The sequence below is a fragment of the Pollicipes pollicipes genome, unplaced genomic scaffold, assembly GCF_011947565.3.
Source record: "Pollicipes pollicipes isolate AB1234 unplaced genomic scaffold, Ppol_2.1 Scaffold_4881;HRSCAF=5763_pilon_pilon_pilon, whole genome shotgun sequence".
In the NCBI taxonomy this organism is placed as follows: Eukaryota; Metazoa; Arthropoda; class Thecostraca; order Pollicipedomorpha; family Pollicipedidae; genus Pollicipes; species Pollicipes pollicipes.
Window position 1 is genome coordinate 32,835,693 of NW_023596576.1, and position 22,261 is coordinate 32,857,953.

General features: G+C 63.7%; 1 protein-coding gene across 1 annotated transcript; it reads left to right on the forward strand.

The window, feature by feature from the left end:
* Positions 1 to 280: 280 nt before the first annotated feature.
* LOC119099919 (cyclic AMP-responsive element-binding protein 3-like protein 3) lies at positions 281 to 21,800 on the forward strand. The gene is made up of 10 exons (XM_037223010.1): positions 281 to 358; positions 699 to 946; positions 1,653 to 1,848; positions 2,282 to 2,392; positions 16,747 to 16,922; positions 17,290 to 17,494; positions 18,125 to 18,296; positions 18,588 to 18,729; positions 20,185 to 20,344; positions 20,791 to 21,800. The coding sequence occupies exons 2-10, from the start codon at positions 797 to 799 to the stop codon at positions 21,105 to 21,107; spliced, it is 1,629 nt and encodes a 542-aa protein (XP_037078905.1). The 5' UTR covers positions 281 to 358; positions 699 to 796; the 3' UTR covers positions 21,108 to 21,800.
* Positions 21,801 to 22,261: the final 461 nt, after the last annotated feature.

The window sequence follows — 22,261 nt, forward strand, 5'->3', positions numbered from 1 at the left end:
TAAACGTCTTCAAAGCGTTATTTTTGTGAGCAAGAGATGGCATATCCAAAAGGAGGCCTAGTAGGCCATAAGGAATATATTATAATGAGTATAGAACTTAAATGATTTTTTCTGAAGATCTGATTGAAAGTTGGTTTTTATGAACCCGTTTCGAACAAAAACTTCAATTCTTTGCTTTCCTTTATGTAAAAAAGAATATTAACGTACCTGTTTTTATTCAGCACATAGTATAGCTGTCATATCGCTAGATGTCTTCGAACAGCTAAACTTTAGATACTAAAGCAATTCACGACCTGGCATTCTTTTGGCACAGCGCCAGCAGCCACGGAGGCTGCGGCCACGTCGACAGCTGTAAATGGTGGGTGTAAAATATGGATTTATCTTGTATTTCAACTTCGTCATGGATTGCAGAGATTTGTGTATCTAGGAGCCAACTTTTTGACCCAATATCAGTGTCCCGAACGGGCCTGGTTTACTGTAGTTGCATCAGAATGGCTGGGGCAGGCGTAAAGGCACCGGTTTGCCCGCGGGCAGGGGCTGGGCGTGACGTCAGTTCGGAATACCCCGATAGGAGTTGGCCGCTCGTCTCGCCTGTATTATTGTTGCGTGGTCTGCGTAGTGAGGTCGGGGGGCGGGTTGTCGCCGATTGTGACGTGGTGGAGCTACGCTGACCGTGCCGTGTTGTGTTTCTTGTGCAGGCAAGGGAAGGTGGCAAGGCCGGATTGTAGAAAACACCAGCGTGCTTGAACTTTAGAACTCTGCTTGGAACCAAGAGCACCCCGCCCGGAGGCCTACAATGGATTTCTTCCCAGTTAGCCCTGGGCCATTTCTGCCAGACATAACCATTGACAAGAAGTCAAAAGATGATCTCAGTCTGGACCTGGACCTGGAAAGCTTCCCTGATGTCATATTTGAAAAGCAAGAGAAGCTCAGTGAACCATCAAAGGTGGGTGTCTGTCAAGGATATGCCAAGTTGAGGCTTGTATATTCCTCAACCCAAATTTTAAAGCATATCAGCATTAACTGAAATGCAGGTTAAGATAACCTTCAGATAAAATGCTGACTATGATCTGGAAATAAATAAGAGGTTACAGGGCAAGACAAGTGTTGTGTATGATGCAGTTTCTTACATGACTGCACATCATGAAAAACATATTAAGTAGGCTTTGAATGATAACTTGAATGCTATATCAGGTTGATAATTGTGTCATGCTGAGAATTATTATATATTGATTATGTTAAGTTTTATACTATGTCAGGTTGATAACTGTGTCATGCTGATGATTGTGCTATATTGATCATGTTAGTAAGGCCCAGTATACCATTGCTTATTACCTTGATTACATTGAAATGCTTGGATGGGATGTGTCCAGTCAGCTAGGTTTTGTATCTTGCTGTCAGTCTTGGCTCTTTTATTATGCTTGTTTGATTCACCTTCAGTACTTGCCCCTGCATTGGTCATCTGGTTGTGACAGCTAAGTTTATCATTAATAAACACCACTAAATGTTTTATTACTGTAATGATAGTAGCTAAAATCATATCTTGATACCTGAAGTCTCAATGATGTGTTCATCTCATCCAGTAATATAGGAATATATTACCCCAATTGATATGAATTGTCATTAATCCTGACAATAGGAAACCATTTCAGGATGCCCTGTTTGACCATGCCCAAGGAAATGACTTCAGCATGTTTGACAACCTGGACTCCTTCCTGCAAGAGTTTGGCAACAGTGTCAGTGAGGAAGGCCTGCTGTCACCATCGCCCCTCTCAGACAGCGGCCTTTCCAACACTGACACTGGCTCTGACCAGATGATGTCCCCTGCCGGCAATGATGATGACCTCAGTGAGTACTTGCTTGGGATGTGGCATCTGAGGTGTTTGGTGGCATGCAGACGGGTGCCAGTGTCCGAACTGGTGCGATGCTGAAGGTGTCTTACCATGGGGTCTAGTGTACAATGCTTGCGTGCCTGGTGATGCAGTTTAATACCATAGCCCTGCATCATGTCTCACTGTCATGTAGTGCGGTCAAAGTCTGCAGCGTTGAATGTCCAACTGCTGATGCCTGGTCCTGATGCCTGGTGTTGCTGCCCTCTGCGTTATGGTGCCATCTGGTCCTGACGCCTGGCGTCGCTGCCCTCTGTTTTATGGTGCTGCCTGGTCCTGGCACCTGGCGTCGTTACCCTCTGTTTTATGGTGCCGCCTGGTCCTGACGCCTGGCGTCGCTACCCTCTGCGTTATGGTGCCGATGTGAGCTGCGTGCCCGCCGCGTGCTGCAGGTGGGACGGACACATCGGAGCCGGAGCGAGCCATCAGCCCACTGGACCTGATCAAAGTGGAGCCGCCATCACCTGACTCCACCACCGAGCGTGTGGCCACCGTCTGCACAAGTAGGTCCCCTTAGGTTACCTCCACACTGGGTTGGTCTCATCCCCACCACACAGCGTCGGGGTCACCGCCACGTCGGGCCGGGGACGCCGCCACACCGGGCCGGGGGTCAGTCTCGTCACCGCCACGTCGGGATGAGGGTCGGTCTCGTCACCGCCACACCGGGCCAGGGATCGGTCTCGTCACCGCCACACCGGGCCGGGGGTCGGTCTCGTCACCGCCACACTGGGCCGGGGTCGGTCTCGTCACCGCCACACTGGGCCGGGGTCGGTGTCGTCACCGTCATACCGGGCCGGGGGGTCGGTCTCGTCACCGCCACACGGAGCGGGGGATCGGTCTCGTCACCGCCACACCGGGCCGGGGGCTCGGTCTCGTCACTGCCACACCGGGACGGGGGTCGGTGTCGTCACCGCCACACCGGGCCGGGGGGTCGGTCTCGTCGCCGCCACACCGGGCCGGGGGTCGGTCTCGTCACCGCCACACTGGGCGGGGGTCGGTGTCGTCACCGCCACACCGGGCCGGGGGTCGGTGTCGTCACCGCCACACCGGCCGGGGGTCGGTCTCGTCACCGCCACACCGGGCCGGGTGTCGGTCTCATCACCGCCACACCGGGCCGGGAGGTCGGTCTCGTCGCCGCCACACCGGGCCGGGGGTCGGTCTCGTCACCGCCACACCGGGCCGGGGGGTCGGTCTCGTCACCGCCACACTGGGCCGGGGTCGGTCTCGTCACCGCCACACCGGGCCGGGGGCTCGGTCTCGTCACCGCCACACCGGGCCGGGGGGTCGGTCTCGTCACCGCCACACCGGGCCGGGTGTCGGTCTCATCACCGCCACACCGGGCCGGGGGGTCGGTCTCGTCGCCGCCACACCGGGCCGGGGGTCGGTCTCGTCGCCGCCACACCGGGCCGGGGTCGGTCTCGTCACCGCCACACCGGGATGGGGGTCGGTCTCGTCACCGCCACACCGGGCCGGGGTCGGTCTCGGCACCGCCACACCGGGCCGGGGATCGGTCTCGTCACCGCCACACCGGGCCGGGGGTCGGCGTCGTCACCGCCACACTAGGTCGGGGGTCGGTCTCGTCTCCGCCACACCGGGCGGGGGTCACCGCCACATCGGGATGGGGACACCGCCATACCGGGATGGGGGCCGGCCCCGCCATCGCCACACCGGACCGGGCTCGCACAGCTTGGCATCTTGGGCTCTTGTTTACCAGGACAAGATGAGATACGCTGCGATTAGCCGGTAGCCACGTGGTGCATTCAAGTTCCGGGAATGCTAGTTTGACATAGGTACGCCAGACTACGCAGTGTCATGTTTTGTGGTGGGCTATTTGTCATTGACAGCACGTGGGTTTGCATGAAATTCGGAAGCACCTCAGTTGTACGAAGCAGGTAAACATTCTTTTTTCATTCGCCTTTGAAGGATGGCACCTTCCACTTGCATCTTCGAATAGCGCATCTGAGCTCGGTTGTTCTGCCGGCCAGCTCAGGCGTTGGGCAGGCCAGACTTTCCCGACAGCACAGCGGCGTTGCGCAATGCGGGCATGTTTTCTGTTCTCCGTGGGAGGCCTTTGACTTCACTCCGGTACAGGTAATCGGCTTTCCACCGCTGCCAGAGAGCCTGGGCCCCAACCCGAGCACGCCGAATACACCGCAGGCGGCGGCCGCAAGGCGCCGCCCGCGGGTCGGCGCGGTCCGCCTGAGGGTTAGCTTTACTCCGGCGTTGTTGATCGGCTGTCGTTGCTGGTGCTCTGCTAAGGATTTTTTTTTTGGGGGGGGGGGGGGGTGGTACTTTCCTGTGTCGTTAGCCAGGGCCGTAGGTGCTGCACCATGGGGGCCGTCTCTAGAGCGGTGCTGTGTTCCAATACGCTCGACCGACGTCGGTAGCCGGTCGCGCGTCTGTGCCGCTGCCGGTCTGCCGTACTCGTCAGGGGGCGTGGGAACTGGAGCACGTCGGCCTGCACGCGCCGCACGCCGGCGTGCTGGCCGGTCGGCCGGCGTGGGTCGCCGCCATATGGTGGCCGGCCCACGTGGTCGCGCCGCGGCCGGCCGGTGAAAGGTCGTGACGTCAGTCTCGGGGCCGGCGGCCGGGGCGTGGATCGATCCGGTTGTGGCGGCCGGCACTAGACGGACCCATGCGGGCCGCCGCACCTGACACTCACGCGGCCGCGGCGAGGGGGGGAGGGGCGCGGAGGGGGCGGGCGGCCTCGGACCGGCGGCGGCGACGGGGCTCACCTGAACTAGGTCAGCCCCACACACGGCGGCGCCGGCTGACCTGAGTCGTCCGCGTGACGGGAGCGGCGCCAGGAGCCGGTGCGCACTGCCTCGGCTCTGGCCGAGCTAGGCTGGCGCTGTTAACCGGTGCGCATTGCATCGGCTCCGGCTGAGCCACGCTGGTGCTGTGAGCCGGTGCGCACAGCCTCGGCTCCAGCTGAGCCACGCTGATGCTCTGAGCCGGCGCGCACAGCCTCGGCTCCGGCTGAGCCACGCTGATGCTGTGAGCCGGTGCGCACTGCCTCGGCTCCGGCTGAGCCACGCTGATGCTGTGAGCCGGTGCGCACAGCCTCGGCTCCGGCTGAGCCACGCTGGTGCTGCACACTCTCAGGCGAAATATTTCCGGTCTCTCGGTCATTCCGTGACGTCACGCGGTTAAATTGTCCTTCCTGAGACGGCGGCGTGACCGCACCCTTCCCGGGATCCCCTGCCCGAAGCTGGGCGTGCCGCCGCTCCACTGTGGACTCGGACAGTCGGAGACACCAGATCTCAGGGCCGTGCCAGGCGTGAGCCGCGCGCCGCCACGGGCCGGGTCAGCGAACGCGGAGGACACGCCGCCGCGCGCGCCCGTAAAGGCCCGGTCGCTCGGTTCGCGCGCCCGTTTGACGCGCCGCGGCGTCTGTGCTTCGCTCTGATTGGTGCACGGCGCGGGCGAGCGCGGCGGACGGGCCGCGAACGGGTCACCCCGCCGTTCGGCCAGCGGCTTTACACGCGGGGCAATTCAACGATGTCTCACCCGCTGACCTGGATGACGTGAATGTGATGACCTCACTATAGGAACTAGGACTGCGTGCAGGGTGGTGGCCGCCGCCTGGTTTCAGTGATGACAAATCGAGCCATCGCTTAGTCCAAAACCCATGACAGATTCAGTCCCTCGACCAGCAGCGCAGCCAAGGGGAAGGCTCGTGGGGCCTTGGCCCTCCCCCGTCACGATGGCGCCCAGTTATTTACCGGAATACTATTAAATATGATTACACTGTCTGGTGGCCAGGAATATTATGTTGGCTCTACATTTCAATGACTGTCATGGGCACTGACGTGTCACGCCCCAACAGCAGTAATCTAGCGGCAATGGCTGTGCATAGCCCACTGGAAATATGCGGTAAGCAGCTTTGATAATTTTTTTTTTATCGTCAGGGCAAACTAGGATCAGTAGCCCATAAGCCCGCTTAGTACTGCACCAACTAGCGTTTGGGTATCTGCATTCTGTTCGAAGTGCGTAGTTCCCGTCAGCGGGTCTGGGCCTCGGTCCTAAGAAATGGCTCCTTTCCATGTAAATTCGTGACTTCGTCCCCTCTCTGGAGAGGTAGTTCTTTTAGTCGGGTGTAAGTGAAATGTGAAGGGTCGGTTGTTTGTGTGCCTGCTGCCCGTGTCCCTTGCCCCGGTGTGTTGTGGGAACCCCTTTCTAGTCACCCAAAAAATCCAGCCGTCGGATCACTCCGTTGAACAGGTGGGCAAATACCGAGCGGCGCTGTTGGAGCGGGCTGCCGCCGCTTTGCACGTAGCTGGGTGCGCCGCCGCGTCTTCCTGCAGCCGGCGTGACCTCTGGGGGTCGTCCGATCCTGCTCGGTCGGACGCTCTACGAAGCCGCCGGAGCTGACCGCGTGCCATGCGCCATAAGCCGGACAGGCCGGCCACGGCAGCGGCCGGAACCGGCGCCGTATTCGGCTATCGGTGCGGCCATTGCACCGCGGCCGGCCTGTCCGGCTGCACTACCGCGTGCCGCTGCACGGTCCCGTGAACCGGCTCCGCGTGCCCCCCCCCCCCCCCCCCCCTGCGCCTTCCCCAGCCGGCGTGTGAGCCGCCGCCGGCCGTCCAACAGCCGCGCGCCGGCGCGAGTCTGGAGAGGTCGAGCAGTGATCGGTGTGGGCTCCCCCTGCGAGAGGTGCGGGGGTAACAGCGCCTTGACTAGCGAGACCGGTCTCTGAGAGGGGCTGGACTGTCTGCCACGGAGGCGCGGGCGACGTCGGACGGCTCAGCGGAACGCTGGGTCTTCTGCCCTGGAGGGGGCGTGCGCCGGTCGCCAATGGGTTGTCCGCGCGCGCCGGGCGTGGTCCGGACGACCGGAGAGAAACTGGGCCATCCGCGAGGAGAGGACTGGAGAAACTGGACGCCAAGGTGGTCCGGTTTCTCGCGGCGTTACTGGGCAGTCACCTGAACGGTAGCGGAGGTATGAGATGGACGGCTTAGGGCCGATGTGAAGACGTAAACCACGCGGGTTACGTCATTCAAAATTCCACTGACCATGTCTCATGTTCCGCTCGACCGCCTTTCAGTCCTGCCAGCTGAGTACCATACTGTGACCTTTATCATAATCAGGAAGGCGCGACAACCTGCTGTTACCTTCGTCGGCACCAGTGTGGCGTCCCCCCGTGACCCCGGTATGACGGCAGAGGTCCGCCGCCGGACGCCGGCCCCCTCCCCGTGACTCGGTACAGCGGCGTCCCCCCGTGACCCCGGTGTGACGGCAGAGGTCCGCCGCCGGACGCCGGCCCCCTCCCCGTGACCCGGTACAGTGGCGTCCCCCCGTGACCCCGGTGTGGCGGCAGAGGTCCGCCGCCGGGCGCCGGCCCCCTCCCCGTGACCCGGTACAGCGACGTCCCCCCGTGACCCCGGTGTGGCGGCAGAGGTCCGCCGCGGGGCGCCGGCCCCCTCCCCGTGACTCGGTACAGCGGCGTCCCCCCGTGACCCCGGTGTGACGGCAGAGGTCCGCCGCCGGACGCCGGCCCCCTCCCCGTGACCCGGTACAGCGGCGTCCCTCCGTGACCCCGGTGTGACGGCAGAGGTCCGCCGCGGGGCGCCGGCCCCCTCCCCGTGACTCGGTACAGCGGCGTCCCCCCGTGACCCCGGTGTGGCGGTAGAGGTCCGCCGCGGGGTGCCGGCCCCCTCCCCGTGACCCGGTACAGCGGCGTCCCCCCGTGACGTGCGGAGGCCCGTGGCTGTGGCACGTCCGCTGCCGGGCCCCGGCGGCCGTTACTTCCGCCGTGCGTTGGCGGCGCCGCGGCCGGCTGCCTCAGGCCCGCACCTCGGCGGACGCGCAGCCGACTCGCAGGCGCCAGGTGCGCCGAAGTCATCGGCCGCGCCGCCGCCGCCGCTCGGCCGGCGGACACCGGTCCGGCGGCTGTGAACGACCGGCGACGCCACGCCTGGCCGCGCGCGCCGCCGCCGGCGCTCACATTCCAGCGGCGCTGGCCACCCCTCCGAGCCCGGCGGCGTCGCCGCATCCGCTGACTGCGGCCGGTTGGGCCGCACAGGGGCTGGCTGGGACGGTACGCGCGAGCGGGCGTCGGCCGGCGTTTGAAATCTATATGCGGTTCAGGTGCTAACCGTTGCAGTACGTGGCGTCGCACGCGAAAATTGTCGGTCAGAAAATTGGTGTGGGTGGCTATGGACGCCGTTTTTCAACTAATCCCTACGGGTTATGTGGGCTGCCCCGCCACGTGAGCTACGCCTTGCCGTGTTCATGGTGTTTAATAAACAAGTCTGAATTGACCTTGGCATAGGCGGAGGGGCCGCCGTGTGACGTCCGTTCGTATCCACAGAAGGACATCCGTGCGATTAGTGTAGACAGATCCAGACGTGACGCATTGCTCTCAGCAAACACCGACTGCATGCACGGTGCTGACCTAGAACGAGTTGGGTGGTGTCATGTAATCTAGGCGTCAAGGAGCGCTGTGGTGGGGTTGCGAATTGATCCCGAGAGAACGGCGGATCGCACGCTGGACTGTGCACGATGTCCGCGATCGTTCCGAACATGACGGTAATGGAGGAAGGCTTGCGTGTGCGCCTGGTGGCAACCCGCACAGATGCGATCCTGGCATCGCACGGCGCGACCGGCTCATCCGTGTCGCGGTCGTGTTCTCGGGGTGCGCCCCCTCCCCCCGCCGTCGCCCTCCCGTGACCGCCGCACCGCCCCGCCCCACGCGGAGGCCCGCATTGCGCGAGGGCGGTGTGCTGCCCGCTGCTAACTGGATCGCACGCCACGGCTGGCTTCCGGCGGTCCGCGAGGCTTCCCGCTCGGCTGCGCCGCGGAGGCACTGGGGGGCGCCGCCCCGGTCACGCCGCTCTGCAGGGGGCGGTCTTCGGCGGGTCAGAGCGGCGTTTTCATCCGCCGGCTCAGCCAAGGTCGGTCGGCGTGACGGCGGACTCCCCTCGCCGCCGCCGCCGCCGCCGCCGCTCGCACCCTTTCTCCGGCGCCGCGGGCCGGGCCGGCCCGCTCTCCGCGGCTGGGCGCCGTTCGTGGGCGCTGTCGTGCCGGGCCGGGATCACGAGCGGTGGCGCCGAACGGAAAGAGCGTCGGCGGCGCACTTTCGCCCGCTCGCCGCCCTGGTCGGATACCGAGCGCAGCGCAGCAGGCACCGCGCCCCCGCTCGTGGGGAGCGGCGCGGGCGCGCTGGCAAGTTCGTCTTCGTGGTCGAGCGTCCTCCTCAGAGGACGCCGGTCATCCGTGACGTCATTGGTGACTATGTTGCACTTAGATGAGTATCGATGGAAGTCCAAATGTGGCCAGCAAGTATAGTCAGACGATTCAGCGTGTGCAGACTTGAAGCGGAGCGATTCCACGGCCGGGGGAATCATCTTACTTTGGGCTGGTGGGGGTATTCATTTATATTTGGAATAGTATCAAACAACGTTAGCGATGTCTGTTGACCGCGCCGTCCACCTAACCCGCGATCGAGAGCTGCTCAGTGTCCCGACGGACGTAACCGTCAACATGCGTGAGCCGCTGCTAGGCGTTGCTATGCAAACAACCACGCCTTACCGCCCGCTATGAGCCCGTCGGAGAATTGGTTCCATCAGGTAGCCGCGCGGTCACCCGTTATGTCAGGTAGCTGGGTCACAGACCGAAAATGGGTACCTCAGGTAGCGCAGTTTACCACAGGTGTCTGACGAGGCGCTGGTTTGGGTACACCGCCTTTGGGGCGCGGATGGTGCGTTGGGCTGGGAGTGGTGGCCAGCACCACACAGACTGGCACATATCGAGCGGCAAATGGCAAAGGAAACGTGAGGAGACGGGGCTGCAGGGCGTCATAAGCCGTGTTTAGACGTAAGAGAAATTCAGACTGTTGGGAATTTCGCCACAATCGAAAAGTTGCTAACAGACGCGCCGTTCGTCCAGTCGGCGACGAGGCGAAAGCTGGTGCTGTGACGCGACCGAGCAGCGGGCGCCGTAGCGGCACCATAACTCTCATCTCGTCGCCGCTCCGGCTTTCACGACCTCGACCCGGCACGTGGCGGTCCGGCCGGACTGTCGAGCGTCACCGGCGGCCGATCGGGACCGGCGCCGTGCCGTGAGGTGGGCCGAGGACCGCACCGCACCGCCGGCCGGCCGACCGGCCCGCTCTACAGCCGCCGACCGGTGCCACCGGAAGCGGCGCTCAGCGGTCCCGTCGGCTGACCGGAACGTAGCGGAGCGACGCGACTCGGAGCGGCGCGGCGCGGCGCGGCGCGGCGCAGGTAAAAGTGCGGCCCGCCCACGAATCTCGGTCAGACGATGAAAAACCGGTCTGAGCCGGTCGGCTGACGCCCGTCTCCCTCCCTCCCTCTCTCGGCGTTTGTGGCGGCGGGGCGGGGCCGGCGCGGCGTGGACTACCCCGTCCCGCCTCACACACATACAATCATGAGCGTTGCGTCACAGCCGGGCTCGGCCGGCGGCGTCGGCAGCGCCCCGGGCGGAGAGCGCACGAGGCTGGCCAGCTCGCCCGTCCGACGGCCCCGTGAAGGCGCGTGCTCTCCCGGACTTTGTTCCCCCTGACGGCGGGTTGACGGCGTCACTCAGTTGAAGTGCCCGGCTGACCTGTGAGCGGCCCGACGCCGCTGAGTGACGTCCGAAACAACGGCACCCCCCTCCTGTGGCCGGCACGCGGCCGGCTGTCACAAGCAATGAGTCAGGCGGGGCGACGCTGTAATGCCAAGCATTGGAGGTCTTGCACCGGTGTCAGGCGTGGCCACGTGCTTTTCGAGCGGTTGTTGGTTCAGCGGCACGTTCGGCCGTGCCCGGCATGACACGGCCCGCCCGCCTCGTCCCCATCCGTCCAGCCCGGCCCTGATTCTGCGGTAGTCAGCGGACGCGTGCCTTGTGTGTGTGGAGGGGGGGGGGGGGGGGGGGGGGGGGGGGGGGGGGGGGCGGGGGCACTGATGCGCCGCATTTGGTGGTGCTATCGTTGCCGGCCAGCCCTCCGCGTGTGTGTGGGAGAGGGAGGGGGCTGATGTGTTGCCGACGGCGGCGGCGGCGCTATCGTTGCCGACCAGCCGTGGTCGCCGGCCGACTGTCCGGGGCGGGGCGGCCGGCGCGCGGCGGCGCTTCACCCACCCGATACGGCCGCTGCCGACGCCACGGAGTCTGATCCGGCCTTGTCTGACCGGCTGAGAGCACTCCGCGCCGCCGGTGCGGCTGGGCCAGGTCAGGACTTTGGTTAGGGGACCTCAAATTGATGAGAATAGGACACAAAATTGAAACGCAGATTGAGGAAGGTATGTGTGCCAGCATCTACAAAGACCAAAGCGTACGTCAAGAACTAAGTTTCTGATGCATCACCGAGTGTGAAGTAACCGGACGTCACTTGAGCAAATCCAGCTAACCAAACCAGCAGCGGTGCAAGATCGACCCTCCTGAAGCATTTGCCAGCTGATCAGTTCACATCAGAGGCCAAACGTTACGCACTGACGGGATTCGGGCCCGTTTCCGCCGAAATATAAGTCCGTGATGCTCTCTCCCTAGATGGCGGAAGAGGCACGGCACTAGATGGTGAATATGGGATGTAGTGGTGCATGGGAATGGATGATTGGAATGCGTTTGGTGGATCTGGCTTCGCAGCTCACTGTGGTGGCCACTGGTGTCGCAGTCCCCTGCCGGTGGCGACGGGGGCATTGTAGCACGCCGCCAGTGAGCCTCGAACCCGCTCCGGTGGCGACGGAGACACTGTAGCACGCCGCCAGTGAGCCTCGAACCCGCTCCGGTGGCGACGGAGACACTGTAGCACGCCGGCAGTGAGCCTCGATCCCGCTCCGGTGGCGACGGAGACACTGTAGCACGCCGCCAGTGAGGCCGCGAACACCGCTCCGGTGGCGACGGGGGAGACAACTGTAGCACGCCGCCAGTGAGCCTCGAACCCGCTCCGGTGGCGACGGAGACACTGTAGCACGCCGCCAGTGAGCCTCGAACCCGCTCCGGTGGCGACGGAGACACTGTAGCACGCCGCCAGTGAGCCTCGAACCGCTCGTCCGGTGGGACGGAGACACTGTAGCACGCCGCCAGTGAGCCTCGAACCCGCTCCGGTGGCGACGGAGACACTGTAGCACGCCGCCAGTGAGCCTCGAACCCGCTCCGGTGGCGACGGAGACACTGTAGCACGCCGCCAGTGAGCCTCGAACCCGCTCCGGTGGCGACGGAGACACTTAGCACGCCGCCAGTGAGCCTCGAACCCGCTCCGGTGGCGACGGAGACACTGTAGCACGCCGCCAGTGAGCCTCGAACCCGCTCCGGTGGCGACGGAGACACTGTAGCACGCCGCCAGTGAGCCTCGAACCCGCTCCGGTGGCGACGGAGACACTGTAGCACGCCGCCAGTGAGCCTCGAATCCGCTCCGGTGGCGACGGAGACACTGTAGCACGCCGCCAGTGAGCCTCGAACCCGCTCCGGTGGCGACGGAGACACTGTAGCACGCCGCCAGTGAGCCTCGAACCCGCTCCGGTGGCGACGGAGACACGTAGCACGCCGCAGTGAGCCTCGAACCGCTCCGATGGCGACGGAGACACTGTAGCACGCCGCCAGTGAGCCTCGAACCCGCTCCGGTGGCGACGGAGACACTGTAGCACGCCGCCAGTGAGCCTCGAACCCGCTCCGGTGGCGACGGAGACACTGTAGCACGCCGCCAGTGAGCCTCGAACCCGCTCCGGTGGCGACGGAGACACTGTAGCACGCCGCCAGTGGCCTCGAACCCGCTCTGGTGGCGACGGAGGACACTGTAGCACGCCGCCAGTGAGCCTCGAACCCGCTCCGGGTGGCGACGGAGACACTGTAGCACGCCGCCAGTGAGCCTCGAACCCGCTCCGGTGGCGACGGAGAGACACTGTAGCACGCCGCCAGTGAGCCTCGAATCCGCTCCGGTGGCGACGGAGACACTGTAGCACGCCGCCAGTGAGCCTCGAACCCGCTCCGGTGGCGACGGAGACACTGTAGCACGCCGCCAGTGAGCCTCGAACCCGCTCCGGTGGCGACGGAGACACTGTAGCACGCCGCCAGTGAGCCTCGAACCCGCTCCGATGGCGGCGGAGACACTGTAGCACGCCGCCAGTGAGCCTCGAACCCGCTCCGGTGGCGACGGAGACACTGTAGCGCGCCGCCAGTGAGCCTCGAACCCGCTCCGGTGGCGACGGAGACACTGTAGCACGCCGCCAGTGAGCCTCGAACCCGCTCCGGTGGCGACGGAGACACTGTAGCACGCCGCCAGTGAGCCTCGAACCCGCTCCGGTGGCGACGGAGACACTGTAGCACGCCGCCAGTAAGCCTCGAACCCGCTCCGGTGGCGACGGAGACACTGTAGCACGCCGCCAGTGAGCCTCGATCCCGCTCCGGTGGCGACGGAGACACTGTAGCACGCCGGCAGTGAGCCTCGAACCCGCTCCGGTGGCGACGGAGACACTGTAGCACGCCGGCAGTGAGCCTCGAACCCGCTCCGGTGGCGACGGAGACACTGTAGCACGCCGCCAGTGAGCCTCGATCCCGCTCCGGTGGCGACGGAGACACTGTAGCACGCCGGCAGTGAGCCTCGAACCCGCTCCGGTGGCGACGGAGACACTGTAGCACGCCGGCAGTGAGCCTCGAACCCGCTCCGGTGGCGACGGAGACACTGTAGCACGCCGGCAGTGAGCCTCGAACCCGCTCCGGTGGCGACGGAGACACTGTAGCACGCCGGCAGTGAGCCCCGATCCCGCTCCGATGGCGGCGGAGACGCTGTGGGACGCCGGCAGTGAGCCTCGATCCCGCTCCGATGGCGGCGGAGACGCTGTAGCACGCCGGCAGTGAGCCCCGATCCCGCTCCGATGGCGGCGGAGACGCTGTAGCACGCCGGCAGTGAGCCTTGAACCCGCTCCGATGGCGGCGGAGACGCTGTAGCACGCCGGCAGTGAGCCTTGAACCCGCTCCGGTGGCGACGGAGACGCTGTAGCACGCCGGCAGTGAGCCTTGAACCCTCTCCGATGGTGGCGGAGACGCTGTAGCACGCCGGCAGTGAGCCTTGAACCCGCTCCGGTGGCGACGGAGACGCTGTAGCACGCCGGCAGTGAGCCCCAAACCTGCTCCGATGGCGTTGTGAGTCCGGCGCCCCCCCCCCCCCCCCCCCGCTTACCCACCCCGCCACCGAAATCATCCGACAGTATTGTATTGGCACCCTATCTCTGTACACAGATAATGCTGATGAGACTGAGTACAGGGTCATGCGTACAAGTGGCGATTCAGAGTGTTTGCACAGATGTCACGTATTTTCTCCTCAAGCGCGTACACAACAATACCTCAGTCTGCGACCGCTGCTTGTGACCAGCTACTGTCGTGCGGGGTCTGGCTGTCTGCCGGCCGCTCCCTGAATGCCGGACTCTCCCGACGGACGGGTTCTGGGAGGTGTTTAGACAGCGTCCGGCCCGGGCGGCGGTGTTTACACTGGAGCTCGTGCCGTTCGGGCCCGCACAGCATCGGCCCTACACGACCGCTGCCGCTTCCTGGACTCCGCGAGGTGCGTCACAGAGCAGCGAGGTTCAGACGGATGACGGACCGCCCCACCGGTATCGGGGCAATGCGCGTAGTTGGTAATCGCTTATTTGGAGGCAGCGGCGTGATGTGCGGTTGGAAATAGCGCATGCGCGTACTCACATGGCGGCAGATTTCCCTAAAATTGTAGTCACCAGTTGACCACAACCATTCCGAAGCCGCGGGAGTAAAAGCCATTCACTCAGACTACTCCTGGCCTTCAAATATGTAACGGTGCCGTCGAAGATAACGGCAGATGCCGAGTAACCGCCGCCGTCCGCAGATTACTATATTTGCACAATACCATCGAACTCATTCCGACGTCCTCTTGGGCTGTAAACGCTGCGCCATCGCGCGCCGCGACGCGGCACCGCTCCGGTGGCCCCCAGCACATGTCCTTGGCGTACACCTGTGTGCGGCGTGGCTGGCCGCAGACAGCGTACCGCCGGCGGTCGCTCTGTCGGCCCGATCGGTCTCAGCCGCAATCACTCCCCTCGCCCGCAAGCCAGACACGGAGTGGGACAGGGAGCACGCAGGTGGCGATCAGGTGGCGGCCTTCGCCCGCAAGCCAGACACGGAGTGGGACAGGGAGCACGCAGGTGGCGATCAGGTGGCGGCATGTGACAATTGCGCTAAGCGGCGTATCTGTTGTCGGCCCATGTGATCTGCGGCCGGACGTGCACTACGCACGTCCGGCCGGCGGCTCGCCGAATCATCGGCACCCCGCACTTTCGGCAGACCCGAACAGCCATGTTGCTTCACACCAGGCAGGGATTTTCTCGATTTTCTCGATTTTCTCGATCAGTCCGCTCCGTATGGTCGTCCTGCGCGGTCCTTGTTCGCCAGCGTGTTGGCCGTTGCTGCAGCTGGAACTGGCTCGCTGTCACTGTGTGTCGCATGCCGGCGAGCCTGTGATGCCGACCGTGCCCTTGTCTGCCCGGCCCGCTCCTCGCCGCTCACCCCGCTCATTGTGTGGAGATCGACAAGAGATGCCGTGGAGATCGGGGTGTCGTCGCCAAAGCCCCAGAGAACGAAATAAGCGGGAGATTCGATGTAGACGTGAAAGGGAGGCATGGCTCACAAAAAGATTCTAAGACTGGGCACCTAAATCATCCGCAAAATGTGCCATTTTGCTCCCCAAAGATTTTGACTGACTGGTTGTACGTGCCTCGCGCGGCGTCCTGCATCGGCCCGCTCCCGCGCGCCGTCCTGTGTCGGGCCGCTCCCGCACGCGTTCTGCACCGGGCCGCTCCTGCGCGCCGTCCTGCATCGGGCCGCTCCCGCCCGGCGTTCTGCATCGGGCCGCTCCCCACACGGCGTTCTGCATCGGGCCGTTCCTGCGCGCCGTCCTGCATCGGGCCGCTCCCCACGCGGCCCCCTCGATCGCTCGACGCCGGTACGTGGACCGCTGACCTCGTCCTGGCCATTGATCGGCGCACGTCCTGTCGTCCGGGGTGACTCGGCGCCCCCGGACATGGCGCACCTGCTGAATCATCGACGCAGCACCGCCAACGTGGCGATAGGCTGACGCTAGTGGCCGCTCGCCGCTTGTGTGCCGACCCGGGGTGCGCGGCTCCGGCGCTGCGCCGGCGCACCCGGGCACGCGCAGCGCGGCGAGACGATCCGCTTTATTTGCTGGCTACATCATGTTAATTTGTGCACTTGTCGAGGTTTGGGGTCGAGTCATTCGGTCGTCACAGGTGGTCGCGAGTCTGTCCTTTTCCGCCACGGCTGATTGTGTTGAGCCTGAATGTATAACACTTGCGGAGGGGGAGAATCGGTGCATACAACTATTGTCGCGTGCATGAAGTCATGCTGGAAGCATACGTAGATGCATACAGAGCTCTGGAAATAACAAAGCAAGAACACACAAGGCTTAATTTCAAATGCTGGGAAATTGTGCACGTTTTCTTACGATCCCCACTTCCGTCTTGGGCGATGATTTGAGCAAGAATGCCATAATTGGATTTGCGAGCCATGCTTTCATTCACAGCGTTGGCTCTCATGCCATAGCTCGTAACAGTGAGCGTCACTCCGACGTCACGTTTTGCGCCATCCGGTATCATCGGGCATTGTCCGTCGCTGTCACATCGGCACGGCCGCCTTCCGAATTCTGCCCCGCTGGCCAAGCCATCCTGCCAGCTAGCTGTTTCGCGGCCTGAGCGCGGCATCTATTTCAGATGAAGATATCCTGTCCCAGTGGCGTTACGTGTCGCGCCGTGCCCTGCTCGGTTGTGGCCGTCGGCTCCGGCTCCCTGTCTCGGTGTGAGTCTCTGATCAGCGTGTGTGTGTGTGTGTGTGTGTCCACGCCTCTGACGGTGGCCGGCTTTTGCTTCAGGTGTGGGTGAGCGGACGGCGGTGCCGGCCGCCGCCCGGCCCGTCACCACCTCGGCGCCCACCGTCACCGTGCTGCGCCAGGCCCGGCCCGGCCAGTCCATCCTCATCCCAGTCAACATCAAGGGCTCCGGCAACATCAAGACGGTCAAGATCCTCAGCGCACCGGGTAACCTCAAGGTAGGAGGCCGGCTGACCGGCGGGGCGGGACGGTCCCCGGCTGCCAGTGGCACCAGTCCAGTGCGGCGTCTTCAGAGCACATGACGTGCAGTTCTTTTGAGATTGACCTGCCGTGTGGTTTGGACTAAGCAGGCGCGCTTACAAATGCCATTTGTCTTCTCTTTGGTCCTGTCTCTGTACTTGCGTTTTGAACTGCGCCATTTAGTCAGGATCTGCCATGTGGCTGGACGGGTGGGGTGCGATGAGGCACGAAGCGTCGTTCACCCGTCCGGCGTACCTCAGTGCGACACCTACCGCCTGGTCGTGCCGCGAGGCTTCCGCGCGTACGTGTCGCGAGTGCTCGACGGCGTGCGCCCTGTGCCGACAGTCGCCGACGATCGTGGGTGAGCTACGACCGACGGCGGTGCGGCACGGCGGCACCACGCGCATGGTGTACAGCATCGCCGGAGGCGAGCGGCTCCAGACCTCGGCCGGACCCGTCATCACCGTCTGCAGCAGCCGCGCCGGCGCCGACACGGCCGCCGCCGCCGCCGGCCTGCCCGACGGACAGAAGAAGAAGCTCGACCTCTCCCGTAGGTGGCGCTCGCGCCGCGGCGACCGCTGCTGGGTTTGGGTCTCGACGGCCGCTGTTCGGCTCGTGTCTCTCGACGGCCGCTGCTCAGCTCGGGTCTCACACGGCGGCCGTCGCTCGGCTCGGGTCTCGACGGCCGCTGCTCAGCTCGGGTCTCACGGCGACCGCTGCTCCGCTCGGGTCCCATGGCGACCGCTGCTGGGCTCGGGTCTCACGGCGGCCGTCGCTCGGCTCGGGTCTCTCGACGGCCGCTGCTCAGCTCGGGTCTCACACGGCGGCCGTCGCTCGGCTCAGGTCTCTCGACGGCCGCTGCTCAGCTCGGGTCTCTCGGTGACCGCTGCTCGACTCGAGTCTCACGGCGGCCGCAGCTCGGCTCGGGTCTCGGCGGTACGCTGTAGCGTGTTCCGTAGCTGCATTGTGTTCTTTCCACAGTGATGCAACTTGGCATTTGTGTAGCTTGGGATTGGCGCCCCTGAGGACGAAATGACATTCCATTTGGCATAGCCAGTTGGCTTGGCGCCCGTTTCCGCAGTGTGGCGGGGGCCGCGGGCGCGGTGCCAGCCTCCAGTGAGCGGCCGGTGCTGTCGGCTGGCCGGCGGGGCGCTCTGACGCCGCGTGTCCGTGCCCGCAGCCGAGGAGCGTCGCCTGCTGAAGAAGGAGGGCGTCCTGCTGCCCACCCACTACCCGCTGACGCGCGAGGAAGAGCGCGAGCTCAAGCGCATCCGCCGCAAGATCCGCAACAAGATGTCCGCCCAGGACAGCCGCAAGCGGAAAAAGGAGTACATCGACGGCCTGGAGGACAGGTGAGTGGTGCTGCGCATGGGACGCGGCCGGAGCTGACGGCCGCTGCCGGGTACCGGCTGCGGACGGTCATCGCCTTCGTGTACGGGCTGTGTTGCTTGGTCATGTAGAGGTTTTGGTAGGTCATGAGCTGGTGTTGGAGGAGGCGGGCCCTCGGAGTGAGATGTGTAGGCTGGACTGCGGTCGGCGTCAGGGGGCCGTGTTTTGTTTGCGGCCTGTCGGCCGGGTGTTCGCACGCCGCCCGTCCCCGTGCTGTCGGCCGGCCACTACGCGAAGTGTCCCGGCGTCCGCAGGGTGCGCATGTGCACGGCGGAAAACCAGGACCTGCACAAGCGTATCAAGCGGCTGGAGTCGCAGAACGGTCAGCTGTCCGCCCAGAACACCTCGCTGACCACGCACAACGAGACTCTGTCGTCACAACTGCGCCGGCTTCAGGTCCGTGCCGTGCCGGACCCGGAACCGGGCTGGCCGCCCTCCCCGGCCGCGCTCTGTCGTTCCGGGGGTGTATGGGACGGGGCTGAGCGCACGCTGCCGCCGCGCGACCACGCGGTGCCGACGCTCGGACGGTCCTGACCGACCGCGGCCACACACTCCCCGAATCCAGCATCGCTGCTCCCCGGATTGCGAGGTGTCGTCTGCGAGCTCTGGGCTCGGTCCACGGCCCGCGTGGCGCCACTTCAGGCGAGCCGTGCGGCCCCGCTCGACGGCCGCCCTCGACTGTACGGTGGCGCCACCTCAGGCTAGCTGCAGAACATGGTTGCAGTCATTGGGCGGTTGGGTCTTCTTGCGGTATCGGTGTGGTACGTGGCGGCGCTCGTCGAGGCGCGCAGCTCCTGACCGAGCGCCCGGTGCTGCTGTCTGTCGTGTCGCGAGGCGGCTGACGCGGCTGGGCCGGCCGCCTCCGGGGCTGTCCGCCGTGATGAGCGCGTCTCTTCTTCGCACTCACCCGGATTGGGAGACCGCTCGGTCCATGCGGGGTCCCGGATGTGGCTCAAATTCGGTCTGTGGACCATCATTGTACTGTGCTTTTGAACTTTTCTGTTGTGGTTCAACGTGGTCCACGTGCCGCCAACCGCCGTTCATTTGGTTTCTTTGGCGTTAATTGATTACCTTCACCTTGCTTAAAGCTGGTTGTACTTGTTTGTTTCTCGACGGCTCTCGTATAAGTGGGTTTTTTCTAGCGGTGACGTCTTAGAAGGTAGAAATGTCAATCAGAGAACACGATAAAGGTACAGTCACATGGTTAGAGAGATAAATATCGACCGTTTTTGTGTGTCCGTGTTATGGCTATTGTGGAATGAGGAACTTGAAGGTTCTTTGCGGTACACGATGCGGACGGAAGAGCGTTCCACGCGCAGATGGCCTGTGCGCAAGCGTCTTTGTACGCGGTGTGGGGAATGTCCGGTATGAGGAATGTCTGCATATTCCCCGCCGCTGGCACGGGGAATATGCAGAGTTTTTCGCACTCGGTCGCGTGTTGGATGTGACAAACCGGGGTGGTAGACACGAACACCGAGGGAGCAGACACACGGACGCATTCGTTCCTCAATTCGCCCCAAATTATTGTTTACTCACAATCTTTGTAGTAGGGTTACTTGTGTCCCGCGATTTCGTTTGTCTGGCATGTCTTGCGCAGTGTGTATGCCAGTGTAGTGTCCTGTCGCATCTAAACGGGTTGCTGTTATTCCGTGCGTTTCTGTCTCTGTACTTTTGTCAGGATATGTCGTGCTATGGCGTTATGTGTGTTGTGTGTTGTGTGCTGTGGGTACGTGCGTGCGTGCGTGTGTGCAGCGTTACCACCGCCGGCCGTATTCCCGCTGTCGCCGCCGGCCCGTGTGTGCCCCAGCCGCGCGCCGCTCGTGCCTGACCGCCGCGTCTGTCTCGCCGCAGGCGCACATCACGCGAGTGGCGCTCGGTGCCGGCCGCGGCGTGGCCCAGCCCAGCACCTGCCTGATGATCTTGCTGCTGTCGCTCTCGCTCTGCGTGCTGCCCAGCCTCAAGGAAGAGGCTGCGGACGAGTCGGCGCTCAGCAAGGCAGACGCCGGCGCCAGTGAGTGATTCGCCGTCGCCATCGGCGCCGTCTGCGCTAGCTGGGGCGGTGAAACGAGTCAGCCGCGCTCTATTCTTGTGCTGTGTGCGCGCTTTGTCGGCCGGTAATTGGTTTTGCTTCCGCGTTGCGGCAGTACAAAGTCCCGTGAACGGCAATAATCATGTAACCAGACTGCTTTAGCCTTCTTGGTACCGTTGTGTTTGGCGAGATGCACGAGCCGGTTCCGCGGCGTGTCGGTGTCAGTGCTTAGGACATCGATACGGACGGCACGGCGCGGGCCGGTCTCGTCTCCGCGCCCCCCCCCCCCCCCCCGCGGCCGGCCTGGCGGCATGCCGGCGTCCGGTCGGATTGTAACCGGGTGGCTCTGCGACTGGTGCGAGGCTCCCGGGTGCCGCTCGGGTGTGGCCGCCGCGCGCCCTGACGTCGCTGATGTCCCGTTGCCGCAGGAAGCGCGCGTACGCTGCTCTCGCAGTCGACCAAGGCTGACTTCCTCAGCCTCTACCTGGGCCGGAAGCCGGCCGTCTCCCAGCTGGCCGGTTTGGACCTGGAGCTGTCGGACATCGAGGACGAGGCGCCGGTTGCGCGCCGCGCCGCCCAGCCGCCGCCGCGCAAGCGCGCCCGGCTGGCCGGCCGCTGGCAGGACGAGCTGCAGGCGGCGCCGCTGGACGACGGGCCGCCGCCCGAGCCGGACCCCTCGTCGCCGGGCACGCGCAACGGCACCCGACCGCCGGCCCGGCTGGTGCTCACCGTCGAGCGGCAGTGAGCGGCACGACGCGCCTCCATTCCGCGGCGCCTCACCGGCTGCCGCCCTGCATGCGTTACGGAAGCGATGGTTGGCGTAGTTTTACTGGAGCGGCCCGCGTGGCCGGCTGTTTGGACGGTCGCGGGAGAAGGTTGGCTTGGGTGTAGCGACGCGAGTCCCCTGTACATACGTATGGCGAGCACTCTTCTTAGCCTCTCTTGGTGCGACGGCTCGGTTGGTGCGACACGGCTTGGGCGTGGTTCGGTTTCGAGCAGTGACAGGTTCCGCCGGTACAAATCGCGGAGGTGCGCTGGTGTTTTCTACGTGGAAATGTGCAAAACCCGCATAAAAATAGCAAAAGAACCATCGGAACGAAAATCCCGGTAAATGCTCCGGCGGTGCTCCAGCAATGCTGCAACCAAATGGGAGACTATTGTATTTAAAGATATATGGTGATATTTTTGCATTTCCGTCGATGATGCGTGTGTCCGTATGTGAAAATTGTGAGCGGTCCGCTCCACTCGGGTGTCGGGTGTGCGCGTGCGCGTGGCCGGAGCTGGCGCCGGGGCTAGAAGCTTTGTCCCGGCTGCGCGGCCTGTGTGTGGCGCCCCGTCTGTCCGGCCTGACCGGGGCCCGTGTGTGAGCCTGTGTGTGGTGCACTGATCTGGACGGCCACGCACCTGTCACCCGACAAAATACACTGGAGCATGGATACCAGTGCTCTGCTCTCGGCCGCGACCGGACAAGTGGACAGCCGTTAGCCTCCGCTGGCGCGGCGTGGAAAAAAGAGCCCCCTCGCCAGTGTGACTGATCGAGTGACCCCTTACGGGCAGTGGGCTTGCACTGTAGAAGCTGTTTTCATTCCTGTCAGAAAATAGAGGAGCCTTATATCTTCAGCGATGTCCGAGTAATGCTGTGGCTCGTATCTTTGCCCTACCATCCGTCTTCTTTCTACCCGCAGGGGCCAAATATGTTCACGGAGCGTCCCGAGTGCGGCGATGAGGGGCCATTAATGTCACGGTATATATGCAGGCGGACATATGCAACGCATAAAGGCTCTCCCATGTGGAGACGAACCGTAGAGCTTGACCATTACCTTAACGCCACGATGTGCTGGTGGAAGGCACATGTGCCGGTGGGTAGGCCGCAGTTTTTCACGTTTGATGGACGGGACT

Excerpts from the sequence above, each read along its gene's own strand:
- LOC119099919 (XM_037223010.1), top strand. The coding sequence starts at position 797 with ATGGATTTCTTCCCAGTTAGCCCTGGGCCATTTCTGCCAGACATAACC. Across the intron at positions 18,297-18,587 it reads ATCGACGGCCTGGAGGACAG|GGTGCGCATGTGCACGGCGG; the intron begins GTGAGTGGTGCT and ends CGGCGTCCGCAG. Across the intron at positions 20,345-20,790 it reads CAAGGCAGACGCCGGCGCCA|GAAGCGCGCGTACGCTGCTC; the intron begins GTGAGTGATTCG and ends CCGTTGCCGCAG.